Source organism: Diceros bicornis, chromosome 5 (assembly GCF_020826845.1).
Source record: "Diceros bicornis minor isolate mBicDic1 chromosome 5, mDicBic1.mat.cur, whole genome shotgun sequence".
NCBI classification, from domain to species: domain Eukaryota; kingdom Metazoa; phylum Chordata; class Mammalia; order Perissodactyla; family Rhinocerotidae; genus Diceros; species Diceros bicornis.
The window spans coordinates 60655476-60682662 of NC_080744.1; the positions used below are offsets into that span (position 1 = coordinate 60655476).

General features: G+C 39.1%; 3 protein-coding genes and 4 non-coding genes across 11 annotated transcripts in view; 1 reads left to right on the forward strand and 6 right to left on the reverse strand.

The window, feature by feature from the left end:
- The window catches only part of TIPIN (TIMELESS interacting protein), a 246128-nt gene that overhangs the window by 120098 nt on the left and 98843 nt on the right, over positions 1–27187 (reverse strand). The gene's annotated exons all lie outside the window — the stretch shown is intronic.
- Positions 321–5323, reverse strand: RPL4 (ribosomal protein L4). The gene is given in 12 exon segments (XM_058541917.1): positions 321–581; positions 583–647; positions 731–851; positions 959–1042; positions 1340–1496; positions 1775–1904; positions 2206–2330; positions 2983–3121; positions 3494–3600; positions 3792–3963; positions 4795–4835; positions 5203–5323. Coding segments are annotated over 11 exon segments (1305 nt in total). The 5' UTR covers positions 4828–4835; positions 5203–5323; the 3' UTR covers positions 321–409.
- On the reverse strand, positions 1645–1714 carry LOC131406717 (small nucleolar RNA SNORD18). The gene has a single exon (XR_009220337.1). It is a non-coding gene; the product is annotated as a small nucleolar RNA SNORD18 (small nucleolar RNA).
- LOC131406716 (small nucleolar RNA SNORD18) lies at positions 2432–2503 on the reverse strand. The gene has a single exon (XR_009220336.1). It is a non-coding gene; the product is annotated as a small nucleolar RNA SNORD18 (small nucleolar RNA).
- Positions 3183–3281, reverse strand: LOC131406663 (small nucleolar RNA SNORD16). The gene has a single exon (XR_009220289.1). It is a non-coding gene; the product is annotated as a small nucleolar RNA SNORD16 (small nucleolar RNA).
- Positions 3673–3743, reverse strand: LOC131406718 (small nucleolar RNA SNORD18). The gene has a single exon (XR_009220338.1). It is a non-coding gene; the product is annotated as a small nucleolar RNA SNORD18 (small nucleolar RNA).
- ZWILCH (zwilch kinetochore protein) overlaps positions 5737–27187 on the forward strand; it is a 33522-nt gene continuing 12071 nt past the window's right edge. For 2 of the 5 annotated variants that reach the window (XM_058541902.1, XM_058541903.1), the window contains exons 1-13: positions 5738–5994; positions 8594–8645; positions 11161–11256; positions 14462–14580; positions 18215–18414; positions 18960–19030; positions 19368–19523; positions 20792–20863; positions 22756–22849; positions 23372–23421; positions 24075–24180; positions 24709–24788; positions 26666–26822. In XM_058541902.1, coding sequence (XP_058397885.1) covers positions 5870–5994; positions 8594–8645; positions 11161–11256; positions 14462–14580; positions 18215–18414; positions 18960–19030; positions 19368–19523; positions 20792–20863; positions 22756–22849; positions 23372–23421; positions 24075–24180; positions 24709–24788; positions 26666–26822 — 1378 coding nt within the window. In that variant the 5' untranslated portion in view covers positions 5738–5869. Of the gene's footprint in view, positions 5995–8593; positions 8646–11160; positions 11257–14461; positions 14581–18214; positions 18415–18959; positions 19031–19367; positions 19524–20791; positions 20864–22755; positions 22850–23371; positions 23422–24074; positions 24181–24708; positions 24789–26665; positions 26823–27187 lie in introns of all 5 variants that reach the window. The other 3 variants (XM_058541904.1, XM_058541906.1, XM_058541905.1) reach the window with 3 other exon arrangements.

A 27187-nucleotide genomic window follows, 5' to 3' on the forward strand; every position in this document is an offset into this window, starting at 1 on the left:
CTCTTGTGGTTACTGAGATGTCAAATCTCGACAAAATTTTGCCCATTTTCCAAGGTTTGTTTTTTAGGGCTGGGGCTAAATTCTAACAGCTTCTGTGTATTTCTAAGACAAGTGTTTCAAGACACTGTGTTACTTACAAAATAGATGTTATATCTGGATTTATGGAGCATCCCCTTTCCCATTCAAGTGCATGCATTTATTATAAATCCAAGGCTCCATTGCATAGCAGGCTGTAAAATTGAACTGAAAGGCTAGAATTATGGATACTAAAGTGTCATTAAAAAAATTCTAACCAAGAATCACACAACACACCCAACAAGTCATGTTTCGGACTGTCTCTTTGATCAGGTCTTTCTTTATTCAAAGTGAGCTGTCCAAAATGATTTGACCTTTACAGAATAAACAAAGTTTATGCAGCAGGCTTCTTTTCTTCTGTGGTGGGTTTCTTTTCTGCAGGCTTCTCAGCTGCTGGTTTCTTGGTAACTGCAGCCTTTTTTCCCACCAAAGGCTTCTTTTGCTTCTTAACACCAACAGCCTTCTTTCCTTTCTTCCCCACCACAGGCTTCTTGCCTGGTACCCCCCTTCTCATCTGATTTGGCTTCTAGTGCTGCTGCTGCTGCTGCTGCCTTATCCACCCGGAGTTTGTGCTGCAACAAATCAGGGAGAAAATCTAAGAAACAAACCTTTCTAAAAAGCTTAATATACCGGCAAAAATCAAATAATTGCTTACATTCTTGGCCTGGCGAAGAATGGTGTTCCGGCGCATGGTCTTTGCATATGGGTTTAGCTTCAACATGATTCTCAGGTTTTTCAGTGGATTCTTCTTCAGGACTCTGCGATGAATCTTCTTGCTATAAAAAGGTAGACACATTAGTATTTCATTTGCATTATCCACGTTTTTGAAATAACCAACAGTATAAGATTGGGGCAAGAATTACTGTAAACATCACAATTTTACCGTGGTGCTCGGAGGGCTCTTTGGATCTCTGGGCTTTTCAAGATTCTGCTAAGGTCTGTATTGAGCATCTTGTGCATGGGAAGGCTGAAAGAAAAAGAGAAAATGTTGACAATACATGCTCAATTCCTATTTCTCATGTAATTGACTAAAGAATGTGAACCTGAACAGAACATATTTTTAATCATTTAGCCATCTAGAATTCAATCAGAATTTCCACCACACTATCACTTCTCAGAATATCTTGCCATTTCAGCATATTGCATCTGTGCATAAGGGGAAATGTTGACACAATGCATTTAGAAAACATGCAAACCAATTTCCAATGTAAATATGCACGGCATAAACACTTGTGTTCAGTATAGCAATAGGAAGGACACTCACTTGTAGTTACTCTTGAGGGAGGCGGCTTTACGCCAAGTGCCATACAGATCATCTAACTTGCGGAAAGCACTTTCAGTCCAAATGCAAAAACGTCCCACGTGCCCACCAGGAGCAAGTTTCAAAATGTTCAGTTTGCTGACATTAAGCAGAGTAATTCCTTTTAAAGGGAAAGGAGAATTAGGAAGCCTGTATTTCAACAGAAGAAACACAAATCATCTTTAGGCTTATGTGCTACACCTAAGGTACCTGAGATCTATCTTATTAATTATGCAGTTTCAACCATCAATGGTGCACTCATTCAGCCAAGAATCAGAAGTTCCACAAAATCATGTGTTTCAGAAACACGGACCATAAAGTGGAATCTCATCATAATAAAAGCCAAGTAAGCTTACAATTGTATGGGCAATCAAAATACGTAAGCAGTGCAAGGATTACCAGGGATGTTTCTGAAGGCCTTGATGATACCATTGTCCTCATTATAGATGATGCAGGGTCCCCTGCGCTGGATACGACGGCGGTTTCTCATTTTGCCCTTGCCAGCTCTCATTCGCTGAGAGGCATAGACCTAAAAAGTGAGAAGGTTTAGTATTCCGATGAAGATATGACCCCTGCACTAGGTCTGCATAGTTAAAAAACCCACCATTTTACAGATGATGAAACTAAGGCACAAATGACTTGCCTAACATTAACACGCAGCTGTAAATGGCAGTCAGGATTCAAACTCAAGTAGTATGGTCCCAGAGTCTTTGCTCTCATATCCACTAAGGTTTAGTTCTACTGCCTTTTAGTTATCTTCCAAAATTTAAAATCTGACAACAAATTTGTGGGAAGGACTACCAAACTGTAAATGTGTTCATTAAACCTACCTTTTTGATATCATTCCACGCCTTAAGTTTCTTAAGAAGCAAAACAGCCTCCTTAGTTTTCTTGTAGCTTTCAACTTTATCTTCAACCACCAAAGGAAGTTCAGGAACTTCCTCAATACGATGACCTGACAAAGCCAATTAACACTGTTCTGGTTATCTTGAACCTTTTGAAAAATTGAGAACATTTTATATAACCCACAAAACCAAAATGGTATATACAATTTGCCAAATCAGAATTTCCACAAATATCATGTGTTTCAGAAACACGGACCAATGAAGTGGAATCTCATCATTTTGACAGTTAAATAAAAATACAGTGGGCAACATGATGAAATTTAAGTGGAAAAATTCCTAATATACTAAATCACTATTTGAATTAATTCCCCAGTTACATTTATTCACTGATGACTGATTCGTTAAACTGAAGTAGTCAGAACTAATAATTAATAAAAGGAAATTTAGTCGGGTACTCTGAAATGAACAGAATTTACATAGGCTATTATTAATATGAACGAAGGGGCCAGCCCAGTGGCGCAAACGGCCGGTTCGGATCCCAGGCGCGCAATGATGCACCACTCCTCCGGCCATGCTGAAGCTGCGTCCCACATACAGCAACTAGAAGCATGTGCAGCTGTGACATACAACTATCTACTGGGGCATGGGGGGGGGATAAATAAAAACTAAAAAAAAAAAAAAAAAAGAATGAAAAGGTTCAGGTGAAGTAAAAAAAAAAAAAGGATATTTTGTACCACTCCTACAACACAAAATATTACAAACCTTTAGACATGACCAACGCTGGTAAGGCTGAGGCAGCCAGGGCAGAGCAGATGGCATATCGCTTCTGTGTTGTGTTCACTCTGCGGTGCCAACGGCGCCAGGTTTTGGTTGGTGCAAACATGCGGCCCCCACGGCACATCTATTTTTCCAGTTAAGAATCAGCTTTCTCAAATTTTAGGAATTAAAAAAAAAGATTGTCTTGCTCAGTAAAAATTTTCGTCACCCTTCTGAACCAGCTTACTGACAGCAGGCAACTGTCGCTGAGAACAGAGTAAGACGCAAATTACGACATCATTGCAAGCAAAACTTCAAGTCAAGCCCCCGCTGTCTTTATGAAGAACATTTGACAGAAAAATCTTCCAGATTTCAAATCTGTCTGGAGCAACGTTTAACCTGGACATTACTAGTATTTTGGATAGAAATATTCTCAAGTTACTAACATGAATAAACCAGGTCCTGTCTGCTAAATTCCATGAGAGCCGACCAGTCTAGATAGTGAAACAAAGGATACATTTCCAAAAGCACCCTGGCCAGAACGGTGAGTCCCACCGCCTCGAACTCTGGGAATCCGAGCCACCGCTCTGCCAGTACCCCAGGACTCAGCACTGGTTTGATGACCTGAAATTGGGAAGAAATCCAAGTTTTAGCTACCCAGCCACACCAACCTGACTATTATGCATGGTAGCAAACAGCATCAGAACATCCAGGAAAATCATGCAGTTCAGAAACACGGACCAATGGAATGGAATTTCATCACTGCTGTCAAGTAGCTCTTAGAACACCAACCCATGAAAGATCTAAATCCTTACCTGCTAATTCACTGACTGCATAGGGCTGTCTGTTGTTTTTGCGCAAGTTGGTGTGAACAAAGTTCACAATATCTGGTCGAATGGGAGCCTTGAACACAGCAGGCAGTGTGACATTTTTGCCAGATGACTCCCCCTTTTCGGAGTACACTGATATCAGTGGACGAGCACACGCCTGGGAAAAAGTAAAAGATGTTTATATTCACAAGCAATGTAAGAGGCACTCTTCTCATATGCCAACAATACTATCAAACGCTCAGTTACAGAAGAGACTAGAGTGTGGTAAGGTAAAACAATGGCTCAGTTACCAACACATCCTCAGGTCTATTAATCTCAATAATTTCTTACACTTGAAGGACAATTAGAATCTCAAGTTCTGCCACATCATTTTCATTATTTTCTAAGAGAATGGTTTATCACGAAACTTTCAAACTAGGCCTTACAAAGCAGATGATCAAAACCATACTGTAAGGTTTGAAAATGCCACCATCTAAACTCTTTCACCCCAAATGTCAGCAAATCTTGCCTACCACAGCACTATTCCTCCCAACTTCCTCCTTGCCCCCTTCATCCCATTCTAAACACATTTCCCCAAACTTAATAAACACATCATGTTACTTTTTGCTCAACCTTCTCCAAAGACTCACCACCTGAAAGTAAAACTAAAGTCCTGAGAATGGCCTGAACAATCTGCTCAACCTTATCTCCCATACTCTTCCAGATACTCTCCTCCCTAGACTCAGGGCCAGCCCCCATCTGCCTCAGAGGTAGCCAAGTCTTCACCCTCGAGACACTCTTAGCACACTTCTTCACCTCCTTCAGGCCACCTTCGAGAAAGTTTCTCTGATCACTCTGTTTCAAGTCCAACTACCGCCTCCTCTCCAATGTCTACAGCACCATTACCATCGAACATCACTATCCAAGCATAAAGACACTGTATTTTGTCTCTTTTGTTCACGGAACTCCCCAGGGCATAGAACACTCATGTCACACACGCAGTCATTACCTGTGGAAGTGCAGTACGTGTAACATTAGCCATACTATGAGCTGGGTAAGAAATCAAAGATTTAGCGGACACCAAATAGAATAATTCATCTTTAAGGCAAGAAAATCAAAAGGCTTTTATAGAGGCGATTCTTAGGCTGAACACACGCGAATTCAGAAAAGTGAAATATCAGTTTCTTTCTGTTAAAGAAACTGGTATTTTCCTCTTAAAAGATGAAACTATTTCAACAGCACATGGAGATACAAAGCCCCGAAATGGACTTTCACCCCGATTCAGCCTTAAGCCCCAAGAGTTCCCAAATCTTCAGGAGAACCCATGCCTTTTAAGACCCAGGGAAAGCTAGAATTTCAAAAGGCCCTCCGCGCCTGAGAACAATCTCGGGTCCGCCAGCGTTGCTTCCAGACGCACCCCGGGCCGGGACGCCCACGTTGCCTCTAAGATGGCTGCCGTAGAGCCGCACTACCCAGCTCCCAGCCACGAACAGATGCTTTCGGTCCTCATCTCCTTTTCCTCGCTTTCTCTCCTTAAGATTTTATGCCCTGAACCCACAATCCATTGCTGCTGGGACCCGAGAGCAGGAGCAAGCCCAACCGAGAGAACCTCCACTCACCATGGCGGGGAGAGAAGGCCACGCTCCTCTCAACCCGGCGGCTCCCACAGGAAAAGGAAGGACTTAGCACTGCCGCTCTATATGTAACCTTCAACTCGGTCCCCACCCTGCCCCGCCTCAGAACCAATCTAGAGACACAAAATATCTCTCTGCCACTCTACAAAAATAAAAAATAGTGTGTTATTTCTTCATATGCGTCCAATTGCGGTGTCTATTGACTTTCAAAGCTAACAATAGCACTTAGAAACGAGGGACTCCTTTTCGCGGAATAATCCACAAGGAGGCGTGGCTAACTCGCGAGACGAGGAGTTTTTCCCTCAACTGCTGCAACTTATTTTAACTTTTTCTTTATGAATGGAAAACTATTGGGACAGGAAAAACCGCTGTGTGCTCTAAAGCAAAAGTTTAACTTGGCGGAGAAACGAGACCTGTTGGGAGGGTAAAAGTAGTCCCGGCGGGGTGGTCATGACCCCGGATGTCACCGCTCGGCGCGCGGTTCGGTTTGGCGGGTTCGGATCTGCTGTCAGACTTGGGGCGATGTGGTCGCGAATGAACCGAGCTGCTGAGGAGCTTTACACTCGTCTCCTGCAGTGAGTTGTAGCCCCTGCTGTTGGCTAGGGTGCGAGGACAGCAGTTCTCCCGCGGGGTATCTCGATCCCCGCCCCCAGCCTCTTGCCGCAGCCTTGGGGATTAGCCCCTTGCCAGTTCCCGGGGGCGCGTCTGTTACAGACTAAGTCAGATTTCCTGGGGTCCGGGAGTTGGGGAGAGGCCAGTTATCTGCTCCAATGTGGGGCTGGCCCTGTGGGGGCTTGCTTGTAGTCTCCTTTAAGAGAAAACATCTGTACATTATCGAGGTGGAAGGTGACAAGTTTTCCAAGAGGCGCTTTATTCCGTCTGATAATGCCCACAACTTGGGATACGTTACAGGCCCCTCCCAGGATATGGAAAAGTAGATGCTGGCATCCTTCACCTGTTTAAAGCCTTGCTGGTGTGAAAAGTATTGTTATAGTCTAGTCAAGATACTTATCAGATGAGCTACAGCTGTAATGATGAGGGGATGGTGTGTTGGCTTTTTAAAGTACCTTTATTTCCTTGTGCTCTAAGTCTTCATTTTATTCTTTAGTGAAGTGCTAGTACCAAAAGGGATTCCATGTAGTTCTGCATCCAACGTAAAAATCGAATCCAGTCCTTCTCAAATTTGAGAGTGCATGGGAATCACCTGGAGGGTTGTCAAAACACAGATTGCTGGGTCCCACCCCCAGCGTTTCTGATTTAGTGGGTCTGGGTGGGGCTAAAGAATTTGCCTTTCTAACAAATTCCAGGTGAAGCAGATGCTGCTGGCCTGACGCCATACTTTGAGAACCACTGATATAATCTAACCCCTTATTTTCTAAATGCCATCATTTTTCATTGTTTATATTTATTGCTTTTTTTATGCTTACAAAAGTGGTAAGTCTTGTCAATTATTTGAACTTTGTAGGAAGAGCACTAAGTTTTTTTAGCTGACAATGTCTTGGATAGCTTTCAGTATGCGAGGCTATAGATCTATCCCATTGTTTTTAACTGCTGTATAATATTTCATTCTATGGCTGTTTTATGTTTATTTAACCAGTCTCCTATTGATAACAACTTTATTTAGACCCTTTCTATATCCCAATTATTTCATGGACGTTAGTCTTTCTCTCCACTTGTAAGCACCAAACGTCTTTACTCCTCTTGAGTCTCTCACAATGCGTGTGTATCCAGCTGCCTACTGGAAATTTCCACATGAGACTTCAAACTCAGTATCTGCAAAACTGAATTTGTCTTTTCACCTCGCAACCTGACGTTCTACTTTTGAATTCCATCTCTGAGTTAAGAGTTCCAAACCCAAGACTTGCACTTCTCTGTTCTGCCGCCCCCATCCCCACCCCATCTAGTCAGTCACCAGGTGCACTTGTTCTCCCTCCATCCCTACTGCTTTTTTTCGGGCCATCATCATCACTTCTCTGAACTACTACAAGTTATTCACAGCGATTTTCTTGGCCTCCAAGTTTATACCCTCCACGTTACTATCAGAGAGATCTTTCCCATTTAAAAACTTTAAGTGAGTTCCTCTTGGCTTTCAGGATCAAGTTCAAGCCCTATGGCAAACTCTCTTCTGTTGTGCCCCTCTCGCCTCTGTTGGAGCACTCATCACCCCGTGTTCTAACTGTTGCTGTACTCGTTGGACTCCAATCAAGACTATGAACCAGGGACTATGCTTTTGTTTATATCCTGGACATCTAGTAAGAGTGCCTGCCTCTGATACACATGCTTGAGAAATGATTGCTGAATGACTGATTGAATAACATCCCTGAGTTACACATAAAAGACAAACATCTTTAAGAATAAGACACAATCTTGTCCAAAATGGCAAAAGTGAACCAGTCACAGGCCTAGCTCTCATGTTTGTATTTCAGTAAGTCATAGAGTAGATCCAATAATAAATGGTGTCCTGAAACAATTCCGCTGGGTTTCTTTAGGACTCTAAAGATTCTTTTCTCTTGCAAAGTGTAGATCAGGCTGATGTACATTTTGATATGTTAATGGTTTATCGTTTACATGTTTTGGAATCACTTTTAAAATTTTCTTGAATGAAATGATAATTATTAAAAGGGTATCCTAGAGTTTTATGCTTACATTTTTAAAAGGAAATTATTTAGCATTATCAGATTTACTAATTTTTTGGTAACAGCTCATAAAAATAGAGAGAGGATAGATGCTTCTGTTTTACCCATAGAAATCTAAGGTTTGAGACCCTTAAGTAACTTTTCTGTGGTTACCCACTGATTGAGTGACAGATCAGAATCCAGTCATTTTTATTTCCCAAAAATTATGTGGTAAATTACATTTTAATAGTAACTGGTGATGTGTTTTAAAAGATACAAGAGTAGAGGTCGCTAACCTAATTTCCTGCCTCTGGAGCAGTTGTACTCAACTGGGCAGCAGTCTGTTAATGGCTACCACGTCTCTTTTTTCTCTTTTCTTCTTAACCTGATACTCTTTTTATGTTTTTTTCCCTTCCCAAATATGCCTTAGGGCTGCCATGAATACTTTACATTTTGCTTTTCTCACTGGTGTCACACAGAGATAAAGTGATGACTGACCCCTGAGTTTAAGTGACAGAATACTGTGGCTCTATTTTTCACATGTAGTTCTGCATTTTAGGGAATGTGATGAAGAAAAGAAAGGAATCTCTAAAGACCCATTTATCTATGAGGTATGAACAATTTATTTGGTTTTTAAAAACAACTCAATAATCCTAAAACTGAGTTTTTAAAAGTTGGGTTTATTGAAGTTAATTTACATAGAGTAAATTTCACCATTTTGAAGTACAGTTCTATGAGTTTTTACAAATGCATTCAGTCATATAACCACCCCCATAAAAAAGTTTTAAAACATTTCTATCACCTCCAAAAATCTCCTCATGTCCCTTTATAGTCCACCCTTTCCCCTCCTCCCAGTCCCTGGCAACCACTAATCTATTTTCTGTCTGTTTTCTGTCTTGTGTTTTGCCTTTACCAAAATGTCATATAAATAAGGTCATACAGTATGTAGCCTTTTGGGTCTGGCTCTATCATGAGTATAATGCATTTGAGATTCATCCATGTTGTGTGTATCAGTAGATCATTCCTTTTTATTGCTGAATAGTATTCCATTGTATGGATAGACTACAGTTAGGTCATCCATTCACCAGTTGGACTCTCAGAATGTTTCCAGTTTTTGATAGTTATGAATAAAGCTGCTATAAACATTCATGGATTTATTAAGCATCTAATATATGCCAAGTGTTCCATGGGTAAACTCTCCATAGAGTTTAATTCATAAAGTAATTATCGAACTAAAATAAATTATATACTAAAAGACAAATAACCTGAGGAAAAACAGTCATAAATGATAAGGGTTAATATCCATATATATATAAAATATATAAAAAACTTTTAAAAATCAATAAGAAAAAAGACAACTATAGTAGAAGAATAAGAAAAGGACTCAAATAAGTAATCACAGAAAGAAAAATACAAGTATAGTTATCTCTCAGTATCTGAATTCTCACTAACCAAACTCAGGAGTCAAGTCTATCCAGGTATGTGTAGTAAACCCTCCCTATCTGAATTCTTGCTGTTTGATGCTTGTATTAGTTTCCTAGGGCTGCTGGAACAAAGTACCACAAATTGGTTTGCGTAAAACATCAGAGATTTATTCTCTCACAATTCTGGAGACTAGGTGTCTGAAATCAAGGTGTCAGCAGGGCCATGCCCCTGCTGAAGGCTCTAGGATAGGATCCTTCCCTGCCTCCTCCTAGCTTCTGGTAGCTTCCAACAATCCTTGGTGTTTCTTGGCTTGTAAACACATCACTCTTATCTCTGCCTCCATTAGCACGTGGCATTCTCCCTGTGTTTCTGTGTCTCTAAATCTCTCCTTAAAAGTATACCAGTCATTGGATTTAGGGTCCCCCTAATCCAAGTTAATCCTCATCTTACTTGATTACATTTGTAAAGACCCTATTTCCAAATAAGGTCACATTCAGAGGAACCTGGGGTTAGAACTTCAACATGTCTTTTGGGGGGACATAATTCAACCCACAACAGTTCTTGAAATGCAAGAACTTAGTAGATTAGAATAACACAGCAACCTTTGCTCTTTCAACTTGATATCTAAATGCTTTAATAGCCAAACTAAAAAATTAAACAGATTCAAATAATGAGAGACATTTGTCAATAATAAGCATATTAGAGACTGTTCACCTTCATTAGTGATCAAATAAATGAAAATTAAAACAATAACAGGATACTGTTGTTTGCCATGAGATGGTAAAAATAAGCAATGAAAATACTCAGTATGTTAACATAAGTGATAGGCATGCAAATGTGTAGGTATGACATATTTGAAAGGCAATTTGACAAGATCAGTGTGATTTTAGATATTCTTTTTAAGAAAGTAATTCAAGGATGTCCATTTTCAATTGTTTCCTATAGCAAATAACTCCATATGTCACACAACATGGAATTAGTTATATGATGGTAGAGCTGTGGTACTAGACAGCCAAAGAACATTTAATGGCATGGAAAGAGGTTCATGATATAAAACTATTACAATATCCTATTTTTATTAAGCAAAATCCTATTTATATATCTAAATAATAGATACATTTCTATTTAAATAGATTTATTTATATGCCTGGAAGAAGATCTGGCAAACTATACACCAGCCAGGCTAATAACAGTAGTGATTACCCTGGCTAGTAGAATTTATAGGTGAGTTTTAAAAAATCTCTTTTAGCTATCTATTTTCAAACTTTTCTACAGTAAATGCATATTGCAATTGGAATAAAAAAATACAGTTCCTATAAATTGATAAAGTTCTAAATTCCATAGTATAATCAGAAGAAAAGATAATATATAGTAAAGTGCAAATTTTATGGTACATAACAGTAAATACAATATGATTAGAGGAAGAGGATGTCAATGTGATCCTAATCAAAAGAAGCTTTACAAGGCAGGGTGTAGTGTAGGTGGGTCTTGAAGTGTGTAGGTAGAGATATAAGAGCTAGATTTTCTAAACGTGAAAAACAACGTGGGTAAAGAATAAATGAAATCTTATTTTTAAAACTGTTTTGTTCAAATTCTCTTTTCCAGTTACTTGCATAGAACTGGTCTTTATATGTTTAAATATTTGTACACATATGTATGTGTGTATATATATCATTGCTTGACATTATCTGTTTTTAATAGACTGATGTCCAAGTGCAGTTGATCAGCAAAGGCCAACCGAACCCTTTGAAAAATGTCCTAAATGAAAATGGCGTCATATTCATCATGGAAAAAGTGGTAAGTAGTACTTGGGCTTTGTGGTTGTTTAATTCTTTTTTTTTTTTTTTTTTTTTTTTTTTTTTTTTTTTTTGTGAGGAGATCAGCCCTGAGCTAACATCCGCCAATCCTCCTCTTTTTTTGCTGAGGAAGACGGCCCTGGGCTAACATCGGTGCCTATCTTCCTCCACTTTATATGGGACGCCGCCACAGCATGGCTTACCAAGCAGTACTTCGGTGCGCGCCCGGGATCCGAACCAGCGAACCCCGGGCCGCCGCAGCGGAGCGCGCGCACTTAACCGCTTGCGCCACCGGGCCGGCCCCTGGTTGTTTAATTCTTAATAGCCAAATTTGGTTTCTTGGGAATAATCTCAAATGTGCTCATTTTTTATAAGCATATTAGTGAAAGTGGATTCTAATTTTTTTAGGGATACAATGCTGTCCAATAGAATGTGAACCACATACGTAATTTAAAATTTTCTAGTAGCCTCATTAAAAACAAAGAAATAAGTGAAGTTAATTATCATAGTAAAATTGACTTTTTTTTATTTTGTTGTCCAGTTCTTTGAATTTTAACACATATATAGAATCTGGTAATCACTACCACAATCAGGACATGAAACAATTCCATCACCCCAAAAAACTCCCTTGTGCTATTCTTTTAAAATCATACCCTCCCCCAGCCCCTACCTCCTGGAAACCACTGATCTCTTCTCTCTCACTGTAGTTTTGTCTTTTTAAGAATGTCATGAATGGAATCAGGCAGTGTGTAACCTTTTGAGTCTGGCTTCTTTCCCTCAGTATAATGCCTTTGAGATTCATCCAAGATGTGTGTGTATCAGTGGTTTATTTCTTTTGATTGCTGAGTAGTATTCCATGATATGGATATAGCACAGTTTATTTACCCATTCACCCTTTGAAGGACATTTGGGTTGTTTTCAGTCTTCAGTTATCATGAATAGAGCTACTGTAATCATTTTTGTACAGATTTTTGTGTAAGCATAAGTTTTCTTTACAGGAAATACCAAGGAGTGGGATTGCTGGATCTGAAGTTAGGTTTAATAATTCTTTTTATTTAATATATCTAATATTATCATTTCAATACCTAATTAATACAAAAATCATTAATGAGATATTTTAAGTTTTTTTTCCATACTATGTCTTCAAAATCTAGTGTGTATTTTACACTTACATCTCAATTTGGTCTGGCCACGTTTCAAATGCTCAATAGCTACCTGTGGCTAGTGGCTACTGTATTGAATAGCACAGCATAAATAGCTATGACTCATAAGGTTCAACTTTAATTTTTGTTTGTTAAATGTAACAAGAGGGAACTTCTTATTTTTTGTATCACTTTATAATTACAACCTTAAACCTTTGTGTTTTAATTGTGGTAACTGTTTTGGCAGAGCAATTATAGTGATTTTTATTGAGTGCTGATAATACTGTTGTGTTACACAGTTGCTTTGGGGCCAGGACACATTCCTTTGGTTACATTGTTTCTTGAATTAGATAGGAGTAGGTTCAAATAGGGGAAAGTGGACTTTCCTTTAGGAGGAACGCCTCTGTCTGCTTTAGGACCCTCATACTGTCTGAGTGGGCGTTGTGATGAATGAACAGGGAGCTCTTTATTTTAAATACACACACACAAAAACTCCTTTCTGAGGAGAGGAGCTACTTTGCCTTTTATGTTGATGAAAGGGTGTTATTACTGGTTATCTATGGTGGACAGATGCTTGGAAAATAATTATAGGTGAAGTATGTGGTTGAATTTATTTATTTATTTTTTGTGAGGAGGACAGCCCTGAGCTAACATCCATGCCAATCCTCTTTTTGCTGAGGAAGACTGGCCCTGGGCTAACATCCGTGCCCATCTTCCTCTACTTTATATGGGACGCTACCACAGCATGGCTTAACAAGCGGTGCATCGGTGTGTGCCCGGGATCCGAACCGGCGAACCTGGGGCCGCCACAGCAGAGTGCATGCACTTAATCGCTTGCGCCACCGGGCTGGCCCCTATGTGGTTGAATTTAGACTTTTGTTATGGGGAGAAGGAGAAATGTATGTGGAGCAAAAGCTAAAAAAATTAAGATGGTGAGATGAAGATGAGTTATCTAGGAAGATAAAGACGAGCAGAGAGATTTGTGGAAATCTGGGTTAGGATACTAGTGTGAATGCAGTTTGCAGTTGTGAGGAGTTACCTGGAATTCAGTGAGGCCCTGGCACTTTGGGATGGGGAACACTTAAAATGGCTTTTAGTCCTGTGAAGATTAGTAGAGCTTAAGGCATGAGTTTTAGGTAGATGGATATTGAAAAGTAGTACGGAGGAAAAAACAATATTTCTTGGGTTCTTCTAGTTCTAGGAGCTATTTGGAAAGCCAGGCCTGGAAGGGAATGAAATCTGGAAACTAGCAAAAGAAATTGAAAGTTAAGGAAACATCAAGGTCTGATACCTATTAAGTCAACAGAATATTTACTGCCAGAAGAGCTTAATGAGTAAGAACTTGAGTTTTGAAGGCAGACTACCCAGATTCAAATGTTGGCCTTGCCACTCAGCAGCTGTGTTATTCTAGGCAAGTTATTTAGCCATTCATCACCTCAGTTTTCCCATCTATAAAACAGGACTAATAGTAGCATCTATTTCAGGGTTTTTACAGAGAATAAAAGAAAACTTAGACCAGTAGCTGGTACATAGTAATGCTCAGGAAACGTTAACTCTTATAATTACTGTTACTGTTGGTAAGGCTGAGCTATTTAGCTACTTAAACATATAGGTATCAGAAACACATAGCTATCAGAACCCTGATAACACAAATGAGAGTGGATAGCCCTCAGAGGAATAGATTTAAGGAGTAAGGGCAGTGGACCTTCGAGTTTGGGGAGTGAAAAATCAGACAAAATCTGGGAGTCTCCCATGGGTTTCCCTTGGTATGTAGTCTTTAGTTCATCATTTTGTACATGTTGGAGCACTTCCTTTTCTAATGGCATCAGATGCTTCCTTTATCAGTAGCAACTTAGATCAATATGTTTATAGGACAGTGGAAATGCTTCTGATGGTGAGATTTGTTGGTACCAAACTGGTGTGTAGCTATGATTCTTGCCATAATCCAGTCATTTGTGCTTAAGTGTTTAGAAACTGGTACATTGTGTTCTAGCATAGTGAAGAGTTGACTGTTATCTTAAGTGTTCTTTTACCTACTTAAATAATTAAAAAACATTTTTAAAGCCTTTAGAAAAGGAAGAAACAAGTCATGTTGAAGAACTACAATCTGAAGAAACTGCTATTTCTGATTTCTCTACTAGTGAGAATGTTGGGCCACTTGCTTTACCAGTTGGGAGAGCAAGGTAAGTTTTTTCTTTGTGTCGGGATAGAAGTAGAGGTGGAGGGTAGGATTTAAATTGAAGCATTCTTGGGGTCAGCCCGGTGGCACAAGCGGTTAAGTGCGCGCACTCCGCTGTGGCGGCCGGGGGTTTGCAAGTTTGGATTCCGGGCGCACATCAACGCACTGCTTGTCAAGCCATGCTGTGGCGGCGTCCTCTATAAAGTGGAGGAAGATGGGCACGGATGTTAGCTCAGGGCCAATCTTCCTCAGCAAAAAAAGAGGAGGATTGGCATCAGATGTTAGCTCAGGGCTGATCTTCCTCACAAAGAAAAAAATAAATAAATAAATTGAAGCATTCTTATAAATATTGGGGAAAAAATGTGTGTCTAGCCCAGATCCCTCCCCTACCCCCTAGGCATGCATACCCAACTCTCCAAGGATCACTCTCCTTGAATATCCCATAGGTATCCCAGACGTGACTAAGAAGACTACTGTAGGGCCGGCCCCGTGACTTAGCAGTTAAGTGCACACGTTCCGCTGCTGGCGGCCCAGGTTCGAATCCCGGGCGCGCACTGACGCACCGCTTCTCCGGCCATGCTGAGGTCGCGTCCCACATGCAGCAACTAGAAGGATGTGCAGCTATGACATACAACTATCTACCGGGGCTTTGGGGGAAAAAGATAAATAAATAAATAAATTATAAAAAATTATAAAAGAAGACTGCTGTAATCTTCCCTTTCTCCACGCCCCTGTGCCATTTATTGCTGTTGCTTCTTAATTGTTTTCCTTGTGTCTAATCTGGTTCCCCTTCAATCTTTTGTCCTTGCTGCTGTTGGAGTAATCTTTTTTTTTTTTTGTGAGGAAGATCAGCCCTGAGCTAACATCCATGCTAATCCTCCTCTTTTTGCTGAGGAAGACTGGCTCTGAGCTAACATCTATTGCCAATCCTCCTCCTTTCCACCCCCCCAAAGCCCCAGTAGCTAGCTGTATGTCATAGTTGCACATCCTTCTAGTTGCTGTATGTGGGACGTGGCCTCAGCATGGCCGGAGAAGCGGTGCGTCAGTGCGCGCCCAGGATCCGAACCCGGGCTGCCAGTAGTGGAGCGCGTGCACTGAACCGCTAAGCCACGGGGCCGGCCCAATCTTAATAAAATGAAAGTCTGATCATGTTGCTTCCCTGTTTAAAAATCCTGCGGTAGTTCTTGTTGCCTCATGATAGAATCCGAGTTCCTTATGAGTGACACATAGGAGCCTTCATTGTCTAGTCCAGTGGTCCTCCACCAGGGGTGCCATACCCAGCGGGCATTTGGAAATATGCAGGGGTACTTTTTGGTTGTCACAGTGACTGAGGGAAGCTATTGGCCTGAGCCATGGATGGTAACATCCTGCAGTGCATGAGGAATTATCCCTCCTGCACAATGAGGAATTATCCACCCAGACACCAGGAGTGCCTGTTAGCAACTCTACTGCCTCTGTCTGCCCTGCCAGCTTCACTTCCTGCCTGTGTGGCCATATGCAGTTCCCTCTGCCTGGCTTCCCTCACCCCCAAAACCAAAAAGTCTTTGCCATCAAGGAGTTCTGGAGGATATAGTCATGTAGATAATAACAGAGAATAATGACTTTAACAATATTCACAAAGTGGCTTTCCTTCTTCGTGGTTTTTGTTTGTTTTGCTGTGTAGAAACTTTTAAAATTTTTTTGTAGTTAATCAATCTTTTCCTTTGTGACTTCTTGATTTTAAGTCATATTTGGCCTTTTTTCTTTTCTCGCCCACAACTTGAACATTATTTATGTGTATTGTTTTCTCCAGCCAGTGTCTGGATGATCCATATGCTCGTCGTTTCTTTGCTCTGCATTCCTTCCTGCATTTCAGACCTTCCTTCTGGGATTACTGTATTTCCTTTTTGAAGTACAATCCCTTAGAAATTCCTTTCCTGAACATCTGTTGGTAATAAATTCAGTTTTCATCTCTTTGAAAAGAAGTTTTTAAGCCACATTTTTGGGTAACTTTTAATTTTGATACACTTTCAAATTTACAGAAAAGTTAAAAGATAGTACAGGAACTTCTGTCTACGCTTAACCCAGATTCACCCATTACGTATTTACTTTTTGCTGCATTTGCTTTGTCCTTCTCTCTCTCATTCCTCCTCTTGTCCTCCTCCTCCTCCTCTTCTTATTCCTCCTCCGCTTCCCCCATCTATAAGCATACACATATCACACACACAGTTTTTAATGAAATATTGACAGTATGTTGGAGACATTGTGTTCCTTTACCCCTAAATAATTCACTGTTTATTTCCCAAGAACAAGTACATTCTCTTACATAACTGCAGAACAATGATCAAAATCTGGAAATTTAACGTTGTTACAATACTATTATCTAATTCACCGTCTGTATTCAGATTTCCATAAGTGTTCCAGTGACGGATGACCTCAAGCATCTTTTCATGGGCTTACTGGCTCCTACTTTCTCCCCCCACCCCCCAGCTTTATTGTGATATAATTGACATATCCTATTTATTTCTTTTGCTTAATCTCACAGCCTGCTTCCACTCCCACTGAACAACTACTCCCGCCATGTTGAACTCCCTACTTATAGTAGCTATAATCCTGGCACACTCAGTTGCTTTCTGGTGCGTGTGTCTTGATCTGCTGTTGTGCCTTTCTCCCACTTAACTGGGTGAAATATTTATGTATTTTGCCACTTAATTTCCAGATTTTTGTTTCTGGGCTACTGTGATATTGTGATTTATAGTAAAAACCTTATATGTGGTCTTCGTCCACTGTTCCTGGCACAGAGTTCCTAAAACCCTTGGAATTTCCTAAGTGATGAGAATGATAAAGGTGTCTTTTGCTAATGGAAAGCCCCTACGTAACCTAAGGATGGGGCGGTTGCCAGGGGAACCAACCGTGTGATTAGAGGGTTAGAACTTTCAGTCCCACGCCCTCTGGGAAGGGGAGAGAGGCTGGAGGATGAGTTCAGTCACCATTGGCCAATGATTTAATCGATCATGCCTATATAATGAAGCTTCCATAAAAACGCAGAAGGAGAGGGTTTGGAAAGGTTCCGGGTGAACACATGGAGATGCAGGGAGAGTGGCATGCTGGGACAGGGCATAGAAGCTCCGTGCCCTTTCCCCATACCTTGCCCTATGCATCTCTTCCATCTGGCTGTTCCTGAGTTATATCCTTTCATAATAAACTGGTAATCTAGTAAGTAAAATATTTCTCTGAGTTCTGTGAGTTGCTCTAGCAAATTAATCAAACCCAAGGAAGGGGTTGTTGGAACCTGCAGTCTATAGCTGGTCAGTCAAAAGCACAGGTGACAACCTGGACTTGCAGTGTCGTCTGAAGGTGGGTGGGAAGAGACACAGTCTTGTAGGACTGAGTCCTTAAACTATGGGATCTGATGCTGTCTCTGGGTAGATAGTGTCAGAATTGAGTTGAAGTGTAGGACACCCAGCTGGTGTTGGAGAATTGCTTGGTGTGGGGAAAAACCCCACGCATTGAAATTGAGTGCAGAATCTTAGTTGGTGATCAGAAGTGGGATCAGAGTCAGAATCGTAGATACCCTTCATGATATCTTTGGAAAAGAAAACTCTTGACTGATTGATAATCTCTACTTATAATTTATTCTTCCTACTCTTGTTTTCAAGGCAGTTAATTGGACTTTACACCATGGCTCACAATCCTAATATGACCCATTTGAAGATTAATCGTCCAGTTAGCGCCCTTCCTCCCCTCTGGGTAAGGTGTGACAGTTCGGATCCTGAAGGTACCTGTTGGCTGGGAGCTGAGCTTATCATAACAAATAATAGCATTACAGGGATTGTCTTATATATGGTCAGTTGTAAAGGTGAGTGCTCACTCTTCCTACTTTTATGGGGGTGTGTATATGTGTGTATTTATTTATTTGTATAGTTATTGTTTTGTGTTTTTTACTGAAAATTGATATTGTTAAGAGGTAACTGCACACGGTGAAACTTGTGTTAGCCATCATGAATCTACTCGAGTCTGTAACTGCAGCCTGTAGGAGATAGTCCACGAACACCAGAAACAGATCTCCAGAGGTCTGGACAGGAGTTTATGGCTGTTTTGTTTGGGTTTCATTTGATTTATATGTGTGTATTTTTGGAAATTTTCACTGGAGAATAAAAAATTGAATATAATGACATCATCCCAGTCTCATAGTAGACATTTAATTTTACTTTTGGTAGTAGTATTGACCTTTGTTCCACTTTCATTTTATAAAGATTTTATTCATCTATGATTTAAACTTTATTTTCAACAATTATTAGCGTTAAGTTGTGGTACCCTCAGAGTTTCAGGGATTATAATTTTCTAGCTCTAGCAATGTAATTTTGAACTATACTTTTACATTTTTTTCTTTATGTCCTATAGCTGATAAAAATTATTCTGTAAATCTTGAAGACTTAAAAAATTCACACAAGAAAAGACATCACTTATCTACTGTAAGTATTTCTCTTCTACTCATATTATTTTCTTCAAACTGTTATCGACCTGCCTTCCTAGTTTAAAGGTTTTTTCATTCCTTATATGACTAGATATTTTTCTGTAGTATCAAAATGTTTGTGTTTATTTTCATATAAGCTAATGACTAAAATTAAGATGTCTGCCTTCTTGCCTTTTAGCCACTCTTTGGGATTAAAAATAATTGTCTTATTTTTCTATTTGGGATAAAAGTATGGCTCTTTTTCTTCTTTGGGGAAAAGAATCGAAGTAGTTTTGATAATGGGCCTTTGGTCATGTGAAAGCATAGCTAACTGGTCTGCGGGATGCACTCTTTAGGTGACAGCCAGGGGCTTTGCCCAGTATGAGCTCTTTAAGTCCACTGCCTTGGACGATACGGTTGCTGCATCGCAGACTGTCATCACTTTGGATATTTCCTGGAGTCCTGTGGATGAGGTTCTTCAAGTCCCGCCACTCTCCTCAACTGCAACTCTGGTAGGAGCGGAGCCTGCTTTCTGTTGAGTTAATGAGGCCCCTAGATGCGGGTTTAATTTTTACATGCTTGTTGCTAGTGCTGCGTGCTTCCAGCCCCAGGCAGACAACTGTGAAAGGCTCCGTTGGCCCCTAAAGTCCCACCAGGGCAGCCAGTGGAGGTATTGCCTGGAGACCTGATCTATCAATTGCCCATAGTATTGCAGTTATGTGACTTAAGAATTTTCCAGTAATTAATAAAGTCTCTTGAGTGGGGACTCAAAGGAAATCATCAAAGTGACTTATTATCTCTGCTATTCTTAAAAGAGTATAGATATTGGTAACACATCAAGAATCATTATATTATTAAGTCTTTTCACCCTATATTTACATTTCTAGAACTCTATCTTGAGAATTAATCAGAATGGCTAATCAAAATATATGTACAAAGATATTCAATGCAATGATATAGCTGTGTTTCCAAAGTATTAAAAATGAAACCTGAATTTCAATATGGAAATGATTAAAATAGACTTCCATGATGAGATACACATTCTTTAAAAATCATAATGTCTTTAATAATAATAGGAAATGCTTACTATTAAGCAAACAAAAGGAAAAAGTACAAAATTGTATATATAGTAGGATCTCTACTATTTTTAAAAAATGTGTACACAGAAGCCTGGATAGTGTTAGTCGTGGTTCCCTCAGGGTGGTGGGATTATGGATAATTATATTCTTAATGCTTTTCTTTTCCTGCAATAGGAATTTACATACAACGACATTTACCTTTTTCTTTTCTTGCATCCCCCACCATTATTTCAAAGATCTTAGAGGTTAAAACCTTGACCTCTGGCTAAGACAGCACACTGTTGCTTTAGTTAGAAGGAGTCTAATGAATGTATTTATTAGAGGGGTTTTATTTTTGGTGTGTGGTAATGCTAAATTTGTCACTGAGTCTTGAGATGTATTTATTTATATTTCTCCCACTTGTCCTCTTGGAAATTCAGTGGAAAAGAGCATGTGAGCAGAGCATTGTTGCATGTAGGTACAATTGTGGTGTAGAGAGAGGATGTGGTGGCCTGAGTCTAGGTTACTGTATGGGGATGGGCAGTATCTATGGTATCTCTGGGTAAGATGTTCTAAATGAAGTATGCCCCTACTTTTTCAACTCATTAGTGCTTTATGAAATATATTTTTTAATGTGTGGGTGGTTTGAAATGCAAATAACTGTGACCCTTATGCCGAGAAGATGCAATTACCAGTGAAAACTGACTTTGGGAATTTTTTAGAATATTAAGGTGGAATCAGGAGAACCCAGAGGTCCTTTGAGTCACCTTCACAGAGAACTGAAATTTCTCCTTGTGAGTATCCTTCTAGAATTTGTTACTTGCATTCAATCTCATGTTTTCATAAAAATGTTTGCTCATATTATTGTTATTTATGTTGTGTTCTTCAAAATTTGTTCCAAATGTTATGTATTCAGTAGATACTCTTGGCAATTTGGTCAGTTTAATTTTATTATGTGGTGGTTGTCCTTACAATTAAAGGGAGCGCTAGATAGTTATAACCATAGTTCTTCTGTCTTTTCTATTGGAGTGTTTGGTTTTTATTCATATGACAGATTCTTCTCTTTCCAGGTGGGTCAGCTGCCAGTTTATTCCAAATGCATATATAAGCTGCTTGTTAATAACTGGGACTTTGATTGATGCTAAAGATTAACGAGCATGTATTTCAAGAATTTTATGTCTCAGTAATTTTAGCCGCACTCTACAAATTGAATCTCAGGGGTGCCTCATTTTAATGCAGTAGAAATTCCAAATGTCTTAGCCTGGCATACAGAGCCAGTTATATTCAGTCGCTACGCTACTTATTTCTTTTTTCTTTTCTTTTTAACAGCTTTATTGAGATATAAATTACATCCTATAAAATTCACTCATTTTAAGTGTACAATTCAGTGGTTTTTAATATACTTACAGAGTTGTACACCCATGACCATATTTAATTTTAGAGCATTTTCATCACCCCAAAAAGAAACCCCATTAGCTGTCACCTCTGACCCCGCCAACCCCTGGCAACTGCTAATCTACTTTCTGTTGTACTTTGTTCCTTTTTATTGCCAAATAGCATTCTATTGTATACATATATCACATTTTGTTTATCCATTCATCAGCTGATGGACATTCCAGTTGTTTCTACTTTGGGGCTATTGTGAAAAATGCTGCTGTGAACAGTCATGTACAAGTTTTTGTGTGACATATGTTTTCACATCTCTTGGGTGGAGTTGCTGGGTCATATGGTAAATTTGTGTTTAACTTTTTGAGGAACTGCCAAATTGTAACTGTTTTCCAAAGTGGTTATACCATTTTACATTCCTACCAGCAGTGTATGAGGGTTCTAATTTTTCTATATCCATGCCAATGCTTGATATTGTCTGTTTTTTTTAATTATAGCCATCCTAGTGGGGATGAAGTGGTATCTCATTACAGTTTTGATTTGCATTTCCCTGATGGCTAATGACATTGAGCATCTTTTCATGTTCTTATTGGCTCCTACTTATTTCTTTAGCTTAATCTCACACCCTACTTCTACTCACACTGAACCCCCAACCCTCGCCATATTGAGTTCCCTGCTTATAGTAGCTCCGATCCTGTCACACTTTGTCACTTTCTGGTGTGCATGTCTTGATCTGCCTAGTGTGCCCTTCTCTCACCCCTTTGCTGGGTGAGCTCTCGGTGACATCTTCGCCTAGGATGCTTGCACTGATCCCCCAGAACAGCTTATGCTGCCTGTGCTTTGTACTGCCATAGAACTCCACACATTTGTTGTTCCCTGATTATTGCATCTGTATTATCGGTCCTTCTTAACCAAAATTACAAGCATCTTTGGGCAGACTCATCAGTCTTGAATCCTCTGTAGCATCTATGCATGTGGCATTATAGTACAGAACAGCATCTTTGGCATCAGACTGTTGGATGTATGTCCTGGCACTGTCAGTTACTGATTGGTGACCCTGAGCAAGTTACTTAACCTCTCTTAGCCTCAATAAAATGGGGATGATAATAATGTCTGCCCCATAGGGTTTTTGCGAGGATTAAATACCGTACTACTTATAAAACAGAACAGTTCCTGGCATGTGATTAAACATTCAAGAGGTATTATAATGATTAATATTATTATTAAATACATCCTTATTGATTAAACTATGTTTTTTGCTAACAAGTTTTTGGGTTTGTTTTTTTTTCATCTCCCATAGGTTTTGGCTGATGGTTTGAGGACTGGTATAACTGAATGGCCTGAGCCCCTGGAAGCAAAATCTGCTGTTGAACTTGTGCAGGAATTTCTGAATGGTCTTTGTTTTCCTAACTCATGCTTATATATTGTTTATTTTTCTTAATTGAGAATTTATACTTGCTATATTTAAATATAAGTTGTCTTTTTAGGCTTGGTATTCTTTTTGGTTGGGATATATGTGAAGCTGTGAGGTCTGTCCTAGTCAGAGGGACAGCTTTCATTCTGAATTGCTAATGGTAAAGGTCTAAGTAATTTTAAGAATTAATAATATTTAATTTAAATTTTATATACCACAAGCATATTTGAGATTGTAGGAGAAGAGGGATGGAACAGTAACCTTCGAGTATTTATCGCGTGCCCGACATATGTTAGGGGCTTTCACTGTACCTCGGTTTACCCTCACACCCTGACCTGGTGGGTACCTACTATGACCTCCATTGGAGAGTTAAGTAATTTGCTCAACTCCGCAATTATGCTTCTGCTTTCTCATTTGACATTTGAAAATGGGATTAGGATGGAAATGATTTGGAAAGCAGAAAAATAAAATCCAGAGTTAATAAGCTTTTGCCACTTTCTAGACTTAAACAAGCTGGATGGATTTGGTGACTCTACAAAAAAAGACACAGAGGTAAGTGATTATTATCAGTTAGAAGTGCACTGAAATAGCTTTTAAAATTTGGTTGTACTGTTATCTTTCATGTCTTACCATCTCAAATGGATCTGGCACAGCCACGGCAGCATTTTGAGGGTAATTTTTTGTTCTTTAATGTTGGCACTGGTGATTTTTTTCCTTAAGAACTGATAAATATTTTTAAAGAGAACTAATACATATGTAGTGTTAATTTCTCTACTGCAGGGAAGGAGAAATGACTATGTTAATGTATCATAACATGGTATTACTGTGGTATTCTGATATACTACGAGATGGTATTTAATGTGCCATACGTGGTATTGTTATATTAAGCTAAATGTGTTGTCATTTGACAAGTAGGAAAATGGAGACTAAGGTAATTTAAATATTTTTCCATGGAAGGAAAGTTGAGTGCTTGCTTTTAGGCATCACATTTATAAAACCATTTTAGGGGTCCAGTTTGTCCCTGTTGATTTATTTGTATTTCCTCATTAGTGAATGAAGTTGTAGAAAATTCATTCACATCTGTGTGTGTGTTCATGGATCCACATTTTCTTGGAGCGGCACTTGAAAGCTTACTGGCCTTAAACTCTTTCAACTTTTTTTTTTTTAAATAAACTGAGTATCTCTGACGCTTGCTTCCTTTTCAGACTGTGAAGCACGATGGTGCTGCCGTTGACCGCTCCATCGAGTGTCTCCTCACAGTGCGGGGTGATCTCGATTTTGCTGAGCAGCTGTGGTGCAAAATGAGCAGTAGTAGGTGTCCACCATGATTGTAAAATAAAATTTTTTCTGTTATTTCTTAGGTTTATTTTTAAGTCTTTTGAAAATAGTACAGTGTGTACTACTAGTCTCGTGTGGACATCTGGTTCCTATCTTAGCAGGTTCATTTCTAATAATGCATTGACTCTTCTAATCAAGAATTGTACTATGACAAGGCAATTCATAGAATCTGTTTTATTCTCCTGCCTGAAGTATAAGACTGAGGTAGTTTTTATGCTATATTTATATGAACCAAAACATATACCTTAGTGAAATTATAATTATTAAAAGAAGGAAAAGATATTCCTTAATATTTTACTAAGTATGTTATTTTGTGGCAATGAGTTCAATTTCTTTCTTTGAAATGCATAACATCTTTTTTTTTTTGGATTTAATTTCTTTCTCTTTTCCCATCCGTAAAGTACTTGTCTTCTACTTCATTTATGTATCCTTAAGATTAATTACATATTTGATCTGCAGAAATAATAATGCAAATAATGTTAGACTGACTTGCTTTCCAAGGTGTGATTTCCTATCAAGACTTGGTGAAGTGTTTCACATTGATCATCCAGAGTCTGCAACGTGGTGATATACAGCCGTGGGTAGGTGTAGCAGTGTGTGTTAGAATGTGTTCTTGGCAGTGTAGCACGATGGTTAAGAACACAGGCGCCAGAGCAGACTGCCTGAGTTTGAATTCCAGCCCTGCTACTTTCTAGCTGTGTAAACTTGGGCAGGTTCCTTTACTTCTCTGTGCCCTAGTTTCCTCATCTATAAAGTAGGGGTGGGAATAGTCCCTACCTCATAGTGTTGTTGTAGGATTAAATAATTTAATTCATGTAAAGCCCTTAGTGCCTAGCTCATAGCTAAGTGCTCAGTATTTGTAAGCTACTAATATTGTTGTTACTGTTGCTATGAATGATCATTCTCATGTACTACTGATGTGAGTACAAATTGGAACACTCTAAAAAGCAATTTTTGATAATATATTAAGAGCCTCAAAATGTATCGTGCCCTTTGAATCCATACTTCTTTTGTTAGCATCCATCCTAAGCTCATACACAGAAATATGTATCAAGATTTTATGTATTAGAATAGTCATTACAGCCTCATTTATGGTAGCAAACATTGTAAATTATCTAAATTTCCACTATTTTTCTTTCTTTATTGAGATATCCACTATTAATGGAATGACTAAGTGAATAATGATAGAGCCACATAATGGCACATGTAATAGTTGCTAAAAATGATGCTGACAGATGATGTAAAGAAATGCTTATAAAGTTCAGTAAAAAGAAAAGAGTATACACTATTGTATAAAAATTGTAATTTTGGAGAGAAAAACCTGGAAGCAAATATGTTAAAAATGTTACAGCAGTCACCTCTGGTGGTAGGGTTACAAATGAGTTTTTCCAACTGCATTATACATTTCTGTACTTTACAGATTTTCCATGATGAATTTGTGCTTTTATAATTAAGAAAAAGCTAAGCAAAAAGCTAGGAACGAAAAGATTTCTCATTTAATAGGAATTATTTTAAATAATGTGGTTGCCAGTTTATGACTGTAAAACTTAAAACTTGCATAGATGTGAACAAGGATACACCCCGGAGCAAAGGCGTGCAAACTCTCGTCTAATTGGGCATTAGTGATTCTAAGCATTTTAGTCTTGGCCATCGAATTTTTCTCTTGAGAGTTTCTGTGTTTGTGAGATATTTATAGGTATATCCCTACCATGTGCAACAAAGTGCGGACGAAGTGAAAGTAGTTAAAAAAAAAAAGAAAATGTAAAAGATTGTGATGAAAATTAGAGATAATAAAAAGACAGTAGGGAGATGTCAACTATTTTAGGTTTGTTTAAAATTAATTGTTTGTGGCCAGCCCCGTGGCTTAGCGGTTAAGTGCGCGTACTCCACTACTGGCGGCCCGGGTTCGGATCCCGGGCGCGCACCGACGCACCGCTTCTCTGGCCATGCTGAGGCCGCGTCCCACGTACAGCAACTAGAAGGATATGCAACAATGACATACAACTATCTACTGGGGCTTTAGGGTAAAAAAGGAGGAGGATTGGCAATAGATGTTAGCTCAGAGCTGGTCTTCCTCAGCAAAAAGGAGGAGGATTAGCACGGATGTTAGCTCAGGGCTGATCTTCCTCACAAAAAAAAGAAACAAACAAACAAAAAAAATTAATTGTTTAACATTTGGAACACATGTTAGATCTGTAAGTTCACAGCTCTTTTTAATTTGCAAATGATCAAGTTGTGTGATTAATTGCTTTGGACTTAAGCGAATAAGGTAGGAATGGCACTTTGGAAACTGACGTGTTTGTAACTTGGGGGCTTTTATTTAAACATTTTGTAGTATCAGGAGACTAAAAATGCAAGCTTGTTTTTAGCTTGTAGCTAATGCAGTTTGCTTCTCTTTTGCTTACTGGACTTATTTATCTTTTTATTTATGGTTTTGTAAAATTTTCTTGATTTCTAGCTCCATAGTGGGAGTAATAGTTTACTAAGTAAGCTCATTCATCAGTCTTATCATGGAACCATGGACACAGTTTCTCTCAGTGGGACTGTTCCAGTTCAGATGCTTTTGGAAATTGGTTTGGACAAACTGAAGAAAGATTATATCAGTTTTTTTATAGGTAAGTCCCTTTCCCAGCTCAACAAATTAAAAAGTACATCACAGTTGTCAGCCATAGGCAATCTGAGATTTTATCTTTCTCCTTCTCTCTAGTCTGTAGTCCTGGCTTTGTCCCTGGTTCACCCTGAGACAAGCATTTCTGTTCTTGGGCCTTAGTTTCCCCCTCAATAAACATATTAGGTTAAAGATAACTATAGATTTTGTTTGTTAGTTTTTAGTTCAAACATTTTGAGATTCTCTGAGGTTAGTGTAGTAAACAAAAAACACTTTTTTGAGATGCTGTTTTAATATCCGACACCTGGTTGTTTTGTTAGAGGCAAGCTGTGATAATTTTTATAAGTACTAGTATATATTTACGGTATAATG